Raw genomic sequence first — 11,384 nt, forward strand, 5'->3', positions numbered from 1 at the left:
CTAAATTTTCTAATAATCTGTCTTCTCTCTGCTGTTTAATCGGTTTGCTTGCAGGCGTAAAACGATCAGATATCTTCCCTTCTAAGTTGTAACCGATAAACCCAATAACAAGTGCAGCAGGAAAGGTTAAATATTTTACATTTTGTCTCATAAATTGATAAATTAGTGGCCACATTTTCTGCAATATAAATTAAGTATTAATTTATAACCATATATACACACAAATAGATTTCTTAAAGCTTTAAATATTAAAATATGTGATTCTTTAATTTTTACTTATGTTTTTCAATATTTTTATTTCTCTCAATTATATAATTTTGTATTTATATGACAATTGAACTTACCGCTTGCCAATAGGTTATATTACAAATTTAATTTACTCCAATTATATTAATATCAATAAAATTCTACTGGGTCTCACATTAATTTACACAAATGAAATATTAATAACCATAGTATTAAGAAGTTCAAAATATAAGTTCTATAACAATTTGAAAAAATAATCGAAAATCATGTACAATTCAGCATTTATATGTATAGGTTAACTGTGGTACGAGAGAGAGCTCGTGTGTGTGTTGTACAGTAGGGGTAGTGGTGTAGTAAAGCTTTCCCGAAGTGTCTAAACTAAACTAGTCTAAAGTGGTCTAAAGTATGCCCCTGCCCCCTGTTGAGATTTGAGTTGGTTTAACGCATTCATTGCCATATGTCTGTTAGTGGATATTAAAGTTAAAAAAGCATGGCATGATGTATTAAAAAAATGTAATTTGACAGATGGTTTGACCTTTAATAGTTTTAATTAAGCTGAGCTCTGAACTGAAAAGCCTAAAAAATACTAATAACTGAATGTTTCGAAGATCAAATTTTTCAGTATTTAGACAAGAACTTTTAATTATAGCAATAATTTACAGTGTAATAAAGAATGCAGTAAAAGGAACAGAGTAAACATGTGAGGCTTTTAAGATATAATAAAATTTATACAGTATTTATAATATATATGTATGTATAAGTTAGATAATAATTATACACTTTGGTTATCATATTAATGCACTGCTGATTATAATTAAAAGGCTTATTAGATAATAGTACATTTCAAATGCAATTAAAACTATGTATTGTTTAAACAAAAGAAAGTATCTTATTAAACAAATACTTATAAACTTATTGATTACACCAGATTTTATAGATACTTTACTTTTATAAAAAAATCTAATTTGTATTTAATATCAAACCATCTTATTTCATATACTACAGATATAATTAATTTAAAAAAAAAAGTTATATAGAATAATAAATTCTATTAATGGCAGTGTGTGAATACACTAAATTTCTATATTTTAAAATATAATGGCAATCCTTTATAAGTATGTGATATTATATTAAATAATAGAGATCCTTAAGTAAAAGCTTTACTTATCAAAAAGGCCAATTTGATAAATATAATATATAAAGATGATAATAACATTTAAATGTGATAATACCACTTATACATAAAATTTTACTATTTATTTTTTTGAGCATAAATGTAAGAAAATATGTACCACTGTAAATTTAAAGATATCAATTTTTCACATAAGATCTTACTTGAGATAAATGGAAAGGAATATCCAGAAAATCGTATACAAAAAATTAATATCTTTAATAGTTGTGGAAATAAATGCTTTCTTACATCCAAGTCCTGCAGCGTTTTAAATAACGTACCCTGTATACACTTTTTTTTATCAAAGTAAGACGGTACATTTTTAATTTGTTATTATCATAAATATTATGGCCGCGTTCGGGAATCTACTGCTAGAACTCGCAATGTCATTTTATCTTTGTCAATCCGTTAGTAGTAAACACTGATAGAATTATTCTGGAAGTACTGGTAGTAGATTCTCGAACGCAACTTATATAAGAAGCAACTAACTTATTTATTATAAAAAGAAAATCGTATTTGGTAAACATACTATACTGAAAATATTTTTTTAAGTTCAATATTTACAAAACTCTTATTTATATATTTTTATATTAAAATATTTGACTGATGATAAGCTAAAGAGTAACTGGAATGAAAGTATTTATAAAATACGATAAGTAATTGTAAAAAATGGACAATAAAAAGTTTAAATATAATTAAATGATTTGTATCACTTGTAATGAAACAACAATAAAATTATAACATATATTTCTTTTTTATTTGACTCACTTATTATTCACACCCACACACCATGTGGATTTTTACTTGTAGGCACTGCAGTTTCCAGTTGCCTTGGAGATCCTACCATTTTTCGTGTACTTCCAGGTTTATGTACACCTACAATTAAATAAATTAATAATCTATAGATTATATATTTACACGTGACTCTTTTTATTGAGAGAAAATCTATTTTTACCTTCTAACAAAGATTTAACTTGTTCATCTTGACAAGCAACTGCTAAGCTTTGTAAGTTTGCTTCTTTCATGTCGGCTACTAATCTTTCTACTTGCATTTTTTTCTCTATAATAGCTGATTCTATATTCGCAACTTCTACTTTTAAAGATTCGGCGCATTGTGTAGCTAAGTCTGCAGATCGCTTAGCTTGATCAACTTCAGCCTGAAGTCGATCGACTTCACCCATCATTTTTCTTTCCATGATTTGACGGTCATCTGATTCACGATTAATATTGTGCTGTTCTACAGCAAGTTCTTCCATAACCAACCTGTTGAATAGTTGATTAGCGAAAAAATTGTAGTAATAACATATGTATTATTATAATATTATAACATTTACCTTATTTTATTTTTACATTGTAATAATTCTGTTTCACAATTTGCAAGCTTAGAACGAAGAAGAGTTATTTCTGATTTTAAGGTTTTTTCTTGTTGTCTAACAATCTCACTTTCCTCTTCAACATGAGCTAATTCTTTCAGCTACAATTAAAAATAAAATAACATAAGAGATAGGAAATATCTTTTCACTTGGAGACCTTTTACATACTTGCTCTTCAATCATACGACCTGTTGATTCTATACGATTTACTTCTTGCGAGATGAAATCCATTTGGTGAGCTTGTTCCTTATTTTTACTTTCCCAGTATAATATTTCAGCATCAAACTTAGAGAGAAAAATGCTAAAGCTGAATATATCTTATATGCAATATACTAAACTTACCTTTGTAAGATCTGCTTGCTGTGCACTAATAGTATCTTTTTGCTTATTAACTAATCTTATAAGTTCAACATATCGTTGTGTATAAGCAACTGTAACTATATTTTGTGTCTGTCCTGATATTTGATTATTGGCATGAGTTGGAATTTTGGAATCTTGAAACTCCTATGTCAAGAATTTAATCAAGTTAATACATGATGAATTCATTTGTCTAATTAATAATAAAAAGCAAATACTTGAATCAAATTCCTTTTTGAATTTCCCATGCTACTAGGGGAAGATTGGTCCTCTTTGTGTATTTGAAAATTTCCACTATTTGCATTAGGTAAAAACTGTGATCTGCTAGGGCTACTTAAGTTTGGTGGTGGAGGATCACGGTATGGAGGTAACGTTCTTAATGGTGGTGAGGCTGGACCTGGTGGGTCTCTATATGGTGGGACTTCACGTACTTTCTTTTGAGAAAGATGCAAATTACCTAAAGTCAAGAGGGTAATAATAAAGCAGGAATTATATTTTTCTTACATATAACATTTAAATATGTTATAATCTAGAATATTTTATATTATTGTAATATATTACCATCACCACTAGCTCCTTGAATGGGTGAATGAGCTGTTCTCTGAATATTCTTACGAGTCTGCAAATCTTTTCCTTTTAATTGTAATGTAGGTTGTACAATAGCAACATTTTCCATCTGTGACTAAAATATCAATAAAAATGCAATTTAATAAAAGTAAAACTAATAATAAATAAAACTTAAACACTAGATATTTAAATAGTTATATAAGAATTACTTCTGAATTGTTTTCTGATATGACTCCATGAAATCCGCTATAAGTTAATGATTTTCTCATAGTACGGTTTCTTTCAAATCCAAGTTGCATATCATCAAAGTAAGTATTAAATGCAGATGAAACATTTTTAGATTCAGTATGTTCTTGTGTGCTATTGTTAACTGTTGTATGTTCAGATAAAAGACCAGGGATTCCATTAATTTTTGTTCCATAAGATAACCGATTACTAACAACATTTGCACTTTTATTATTATCTGAACTAGAACGTCTTAATATTAATTGTACTTCTGAAGAATATTCTCCCCATTTCATAAGCACCTATAATAAATACAAAGTTTGTTGTTTTCTTTATTCAATAATGGAAAGAAATAACCAATCTATTTAGGACATATGAATATATTAAACCTTTAGTGGGCTTTCATAAGGTGCCAACAAACGTTCATTAGTTCTCCATCGTTCAACCAATGTAAATCTACCTGTTTGGGCTGTAGCATGTGCAAGAGCATAAACTACATCCTACAAAAATAATATAATATTAATGAAAACATTCTTGCTACTATAATATTATTAAGAGTTATTGTCCTACCTGACATGTAGTGGTTTCTGTTACACCACAAACAATACGTTGTATACCTTCCACCCATACTTTTAGCTCCATTACGTCCTTAACAAACTTTATCTACACAAATTATATTTCATTTCAAAATAAATACTTCAAATTTTAACTTTTTTGTCAAAATTTACTACAATAAATAAATAGTTTTCGTTGAAATTGAAAAATTGTTAACAAATAACTTCTAAAGTTTCATGAAACATTATAGATGAATTAATCAATTAATGGCAACACATATTTATAAATATTTTTCACAGTGAGTATCATGGAAAATTTCTATGTATAATTTGTTATTGCAAATAAACGATGAATAATTTTACTGATATAATGAGCACCGATTTCATTCACTCTGAATGTATCTATGTCCATTCCGATTTCAATTTCAATCAATTTTTATCTTAAACACAATTTGTTCCTGTTTTTAAAGATTAATTTGCAACCATGGTTATGAATGAAATAGCTGATGACAAAATGACAGATAATTGCATATTGCATATAATGAATTTAATGCTCTATTGGTTCTATTCCAGTTGTCTATGTATATAGTTCTTTCATTAATTCCATCATGTTCTTACCTTACTATAGTAATTGCTTTGCCAGCCTGACTAGTCTTTGCTCGTTTTTTTTCTTTTTCTGTTGCCACTTTGTGCAATTGTGCCAACTTTAAACAGTTGTGTAGTTGAATGATTCTTTTTGAAATCTTACTACTATTGGATAAAATTCTAGGAGCTAAGAGCAACAGCCAATAACTTATATCGCTGCCTCAACAGTTTTTTTCTAATACCTATCGCTTTTGCAAGTGTGTGTGGGAATGCTGTTGTCTAAAGCTATATATACTTTTCTCTTATTTCCCGTTAATTCCATTTTCCTATCCTCCATTAGTTTTCTATTTCATGATTGTAACAACACACACTAATGATGGCACAAATAATACACACCCCGCCCACATACATCTACAACGTCATAGTTGTATGTACTACACATATGTATACAGCTGCATTGCTACATAAGTAGGAAATTGAATCGTGTTGTTTTCAGCTATATGTATATTGTAGTAATGTATATCATTTTCCATGTAGAGGTACAGAGTGAAGTCAGTCAAATTATAAAGGAATCAATTTCCCACTAAAATTCTACAATGAATGTCACGTAAAATATAGGTTTTCAATATGTACTACTGACAGTTCGAACCGAATGCAGCCTACATTACATTACACCTGCATACTATGGACGTGCCGAGTGCCGGCCGACTGTGCAGGTCACTGGTCATGCCTGTCAGCAGTGTCAACTGGTGTCAACCTCAGCAGTCAGCACAGTAGCGCGTCAGCGCCATTTTGTCTATCTACTTTTGGTGCGTGTTGTGCTTGTAGCGGCTTTTATCCGGTATTAGCAATTGTTAATTATTGGTGTGTATTTACTAACTCTTTAATACATAGTTAAAGTGTAGTTAAAGAGTACATCGTTTGTTTATATTGCCTAAGAGAAAACTACATTGATAGCGTATTTTTCTATAAATTGAAAAATCTCGAATTGATTCTTCTCCACAAATTCACGGCGTCTTATCAATTTTTGTAAGGTTCGATTCACAAAAAACCGAATAATTAATTATTTCTTTTACTGCCGTACCATTAATAACTTTCTTATCTAAATACATTAATTTTTTTCTACAACCTTATCTTTTTTCTTTCTTCGTACGTGTTTATGCTTTAGATTATTCAAAGACCTTAAAATGTTCAAATTAGCGTTTCTAACTTGATTATTTTTAAAATTCGAGTATTGCTATTGTTTCTATTATTAAATAAAAATATGTAATATTTTCAAAAAAAGAAGAGGATGATAGATATGTTTTCTAATTTATCTTCTTTAGGCACAATGTCTAATGGAAGCGGAGATCATGATGAAGAAGGTTACGTTGTTAAGTTGAGAGGCCTTCCATGGTCTACCACTGTTGATGAGATTATGAAGTTCTTCAGTGATTGTAACATTTCACATGGTAAGAATGGTGTTCACATGACTATGTCTAGGGAAGGACGTCCTAGTGGTGAAGCATATGTCGAGATGGATACTGAGGAGGATATAGAGAAAGCATGTAAAAGAGACCGAGATCACATGGGTCATCGATATATTGAAGGTAATATAGGTCAAATATATATTTATAGTTCTCTGGAGTTCTTGAATTGATATTATAATTCATGTTAATTTCTTTCCTATTAGTGTTTAAAGCTAAAAGAGGTGAAATGGAATGGGTAGTAAAGAGAAGTGGCCTAAACTTAGAAAATGCAATGGATGATGGCTGTGTTCGCTTGCGTGGCTTGCCATTTGGCTGTTCTAAAGAAGAAATAGCTCAATTTTTTTCAGGTATGTAAGATTAAGATGAATCATATAACTGATACTCTGAAAAATTTTAATGCTTTTAATATAATTATAGTATAATAATCACTGTTTATTATAAGAGTGAAACAAATCAGACCAACAGTTATTTTAAATGAACCATTTTAGTTTACATTAAATTTGTTTCAACATTTAAAAGCATTAATTATGTATAAAAGAACTTAATATAATTTGCCATAAATTTTATAGAAGTAGATTAACAATTGTAAATTATCACTACTTTTATTTTCAAATTCTTACTTTAATGAATATGTATTCATTTAAAGTGGTAATTATTTGCCTATTAAAAATTGGGTAATGCCGGTTAAAATTTAAGATATCGCTTTTAAGTTTTTATAAATTATTATTTTAATTGTATTTTTGTGTTTGCTAATTATTGCCTGATCATATTCTTTTAAAATTATTGAATATTAATTCTTAGATTAGGTACAGTAATATTTGTTTCTGAACAAAGATTGAGAATATGAAGTAAAACAATTGGTATAAAACTGCAGTGACTAATTGGACCTTGCTTTCTCTTATAAGGGTTTAATAAATTGAAATTGTTTAACTCATTATGGGCACTACGCTACAATGTCGATGTTTCATTATGTGTGGGTCAGGGTTGGAGATATTGCCGAACGGAATTTCACTACCGACAGACTACACGGGCCGCAGTACTGGGGAGGCTTACGTTCAGTTTGTTAACAAAGATGTTGCGGAGCGAGCTCTGCAGAAACACAAGGAAAAGATAGGACACAGGTGGGGCACTGATGCTAGCTGGGTTTGGGTATACTTATTATGATTTTTCAATATCATTTTATGATTGTAGTACATGTAGGTATATACATTTTGTTAGCTATTAGAGGGACAACAATAGATGCAGTTTTTTTAACAGTCCATATGAATTATTTAAATTAATATATATATATATATATTTTTAAATATAATTATAAGGATTACGTCTCTTTAAATTTTGATTTGAATTGTTTTATTTTGCTGCAAAAACTAATCTGATAATTAGGAAAGGAAACTTATAATTCACTTTAAACATACTTGTATATAAATATAATAATTAAATATTCTCTTTTAAATGTATAAAAATTCCATAACTTCTTTCTCATTTTAATTAACAAAATGCTTCCTAATTAACGGATTACTAGAATTTTTATAACATTAAACCAAACACTTATTCATTGGACTGTAGAATTTTTTTGTTTAATTTATTATATATTTATATATATATAACAACAATATTGCTATGTTGAAAAAAAAACTACATCTATAAAACAACATTAAGGTAAAACGTTAGACGTGCGTAAGCAAAGTACTGTTGGCCCAACTAAAACCTGTGGGGTGGGTGCCGGGCGGGTGGTACCCCCTTACATCGTCACCAAATCCCATGGGAAGCGGGTAGGGCTGACCAATGAAGGGTACGGGCACAACAAAGGTGGTAATCATGGAAATATTTTTATTTAAAAATTTTAATTGCTTACAAATGCACTTTTTATACTTTTTGCTTTTATAGCTTAAAGTTGAAATACCTTTTACCTAAGTTGTACTCAATTAAAAAATGCATTTGTGACTGTAATTTACTTGAAGGTCATCGATGTTGCAAAACATGAAACTCTCTATAATCATTTGGACATAAATAGATCAATCATCTCAGTTAGAATTTGTTAACTTACTTTCTCCTCAAAAGATTTGGTTTTATATTGTTGAAACAATTAATTCATCATTGCATATCTTTTTTTTTCAAGTATATTATTATTATAAAATAAATTAAAGAGTCATTAACTAGATGATTGCAAACGAATTACTGAGGTGCTTGTGTGAAAAGTAATTGAAATCACGTAAATAAAATATAAACCATTGGCAGGTATATCGAAATATTCCGGAGCAGTCTATCCGAGGTACGAGCTAGCATTGGTCCAAAAATTCGTGGTGGGCCTATGGGCGGTTTTAACCAAAGACCAGCGCCTTATGATCGCCATGACAGATTTGGCGGTATGAATCGCTTCAATAACAATGGCAGAGGCTCCAGAAACAGAGGGGGTAAACAATAATTTGTTATCCAAGAAAAGCAGGAATATATTATATTAATAACTTTCAAAAATCATTGCAGATTTTGATGGAGGTCTTTGGGCTAGCGGAAACAACTTCAATTCCCGTGGAAACAACATGGGGATGCGAGGTGGAATGGATATGAAGGGCGGTAATTTTAGGGGCAGCGGTGATAATTGGAGCGGAGGAAACAATAGTATTCATTGCATACATATGAGAGGCTTGCCTTTTAGGGCTACAGAACAGGATATTGCTGACGTAAGTTGTTAAAAAACAAATACGTCAAAGTTTAGTTATATAATTTATTTAACTATTGCAAAGCTTTCTTTTACTGTTGTTTGTAATTTAGTTTTTCAGACCTATTATTCCTGTCAATATAAGAATAATTTTAGAGAACAGTGGACGAGCCTCTGGAGAGGCCGATGTAGAATTTGCTTCGCACGAGGAAGCTGTAAAGGCAATGTCTAAGGTTGGTTTAAAAAATTAAATAATTACGTATGTTTGCTATAATAATATATTAAACTGATTTTACAGGATAAAAGCCATATGTCGCATAGATATATAGAGCTATTTTTAAATCCTAATAGCGTTTCTGGAAGTATGTCTTTAGGCGGAATCGGTAATTTTTGTGGAGGTAACTTTATTTAATTTCAGCATGCTATATGTAAAGTTTACTAAACTTTTAATTAATTGTCATTAATGTTAAATGTTGTAGGTTTAAGCAACAATTTCAGGCCAGGATATTCACCGAGTAATAGAGGATTCAACAGTCAATTGGGTGGAAATAACTATAATAGTTTTTAAAATAGGATAATACAATCTTTTGATAAGTGATTAGAAGATGTGGGTGTCATTTTACATTCAAACAGTACACACAATTGTATGAAACCGTGGATTACCAATTAATCTTTTCATTTAATACTTTGATGAAACGATTAGGTATAAGAAATAATGTAATATTTGTTAGTTAATAAGACTCATTTTTCAATTTGGTAATGTAAAAGCTTATTGAGCACACGAAATTTGATAATTAATAAGATGAGAGAAGTCTATTGAATCAATTTTGTTAATTATTCAGTTTCTTTGTTTTACTCACTAGTTTATTACAGCTAACGTTTTCCTAGTCTACTGGATGTAGAAATTATTTAAAAATATTTACATCGTATTAAGAATTCATATTCAGCACTATAATACTTTTTAATGTTATCCAAATACATTAAGAAATGTAACACTTTCGAGAATACTCGTGATGAAGAAAACAAGATTTACATTTAAAATTAAAATTAATCACTATTCTCGAAATTAAGGTTTAAGTTTCTCTCATTAATTATACAGTAAAGGAATTGGCTCTTCCTTAGATATTAAGATGTGATTGTCGTATAAGGTGGAAATGTCAATATTTCGTAAAGCGTAAGACTGTGACTTCAAATCGACGAATTTGATAATGCAGATCAAAAATTATGTATGATACGGTTTTCTTCTCATCATCTACTTGATTAGCGTTATCTCAAACCGTGTAAAAAATAAATTGTCTTGAAGATCCTTTTTCACTCACAACATTGGACAATAGTTTCTCCAACTGGCAGTTGGATGTCCAACACTAATAAATAAGTTTATGTAAAATTAAAAATCTTATCAAGCTGTTTTATATTTTCAAAGTTAAGGATAAGGTAAAAGTAAACAGTTTAAGCAAATAATGTAGTATTTTTTTCTAAAGTCCAATTAATTTCTAATGTTATCTTATTGTTTCAACCAAGATTAGATTACACACTCAATACCTTGAACCAATTTGTTGTATGTATACGCCCTGACTTTTATTTCAGTGATTTTCGCAAAAAGATATCTATCATATTTTGTCTGTTTTATTTATTTTTTTTACAATATGTCGCTCACTGACCGCAATAACAGCACAAAGAATTCATCATTTTGTGATATTGACTAATTTCAAAATGATTAATTTTACATAACTAAATAAGATTACATTGTACAAATAATCAGTATTGTACAATTTATTACAATGGCATTTGTACCAGTGTTATATGATCTGATGTTATGATAAGTGGGTCTAATTTTAACAAATGATTAATATTTTTGTTATTCGCCTACATCTTTTACCTAAGAGTGGCATATTTGTCGCTGCCAATGTTATTTAATAGTCGAACATGAAATAAGATTGTTACAGAGATTTAACTCAAATTTAAATTTTTTTGAATCGTGTCATTATTACAGTCGGTGAACAATATTTATTAAAATTTAAAAATTTAAGATTAACGAGACTTGACTTTCAAAATGTTTTATAAATATTTTTATTGCCATTGAGTTTAAGTGACTAACAGTTTTTAAGTTGTATTACTTATATAATGTCTCTCTGTATCACTTATCTAAATTATATTTGTATAATATACAGACTGCTT

The 11,384-nt window shown here is 29.4% G+C and overlaps 2 protein-coding genes across 7 annotated transcripts; one reads left to right on the forward strand and one right to left on the reverse strand.

Annotated features, from left to right (window-relative positions):
• Positions 1-39: 39 nt before the first annotated feature.
• Positions 40-5,154, reverse strand: RASSF8 (ras association domain-containing protein 8). 3 transcript variants are annotated; one of them, XM_066724842.1, is made up of 11 exons: positions 4,510-5,087; positions 4,329-4,439; positions 3,924-4,241; positions 3,709-3,829; positions 3,366-3,604; positions 3,133-3,294; positions 2,959-3,075; positions 2,752-2,891; positions 2,373-2,680; positions 2,186-2,293; positions 40-178 (listed from the first exon to the last, which is right to left on the reverse strand). In XM_066724842.1, exons 1-10 carry the CDS (start codon positions 4,579-4,581, stop codon positions 2,193-2,195), a joined length of 1,689 nt encoding a protein of 562 aa, XP_066580939.1. In that variant the 5' UTR covers positions 4,582-5,087; the 3' UTR covers positions 40-178; positions 2,186-2,192. The 3 variants fall into 3 exon arrangements, with proteins under 3 accessions (XP_066580939.1, XP_066580938.1, XP_066580940.1); XM_066724841.1 differs by lacking the exon at positions 40-178 and adding an exon at positions 5,112-5,154 and having other exon boundaries at positions 1,060-2,293; positions 4,510-4,602; XM_066724843.1 differs by lacking the exon at positions 40-178 and adding an exon at positions 2,022-2,042.
• Positions 5,155-5,783: 629 nt separating this feature from the next.
• LOC136785683 (heterogeneous nuclear ribonucleoprotein H-like) lies at positions 5,784-10,671 on the forward strand. Of its 4 annotated transcripts, none has more exons than XM_066746888.1 (9): positions 5,784-5,919; positions 6,404-6,667; positions 6,751-6,894; positions 7,530-7,668; positions 8,786-8,961; positions 9,032-9,228; positions 9,320-9,439; positions 9,505-9,604; positions 9,686-10,671. In XM_066746888.1, the coding sequence occupies exons 2-9, from the start codon at positions 6,409-6,411 to the stop codon at positions 9,772-9,774; spliced, it is 1,224 nt and encodes a 407-aa protein (XP_066602985.1). In that variant the 5' UTR covers positions 5,784-5,919; positions 6,404-6,408; the 3' UTR covers positions 9,775-10,671. The 4 variants fall into 4 exon arrangements, with proteins under 4 accessions (XP_066602985.1, XP_066602984.1, XP_066602986.1 ...); XM_066746887.1 differs by having other exon boundaries at positions 5,784-5,942; positions 9,686-10,670; XM_066746889.1 differs by lacking the exon at positions 5,784-5,919 and adding an exon at positions 5,976-6,107.
• The last annotated feature ends 713 nt before the right edge of the window (positions 10,672-11,384 follow it).

The sequence above is a fragment of the Prorops nasuta genome, unplaced genomic scaffold (assembly GCF_024137725.1).
Source record: "Prorops nasuta isolate Cenicafe-Biocafe unplaced genomic scaffold, Cenicafe_Pnas_1.2 PNAS00003, whole genome shotgun sequence".
Lineage (NCBI taxonomy): Eukaryota > Metazoa > Arthropoda > Insecta > Hymenoptera > Bethylidae > Prorops > Prorops nasuta.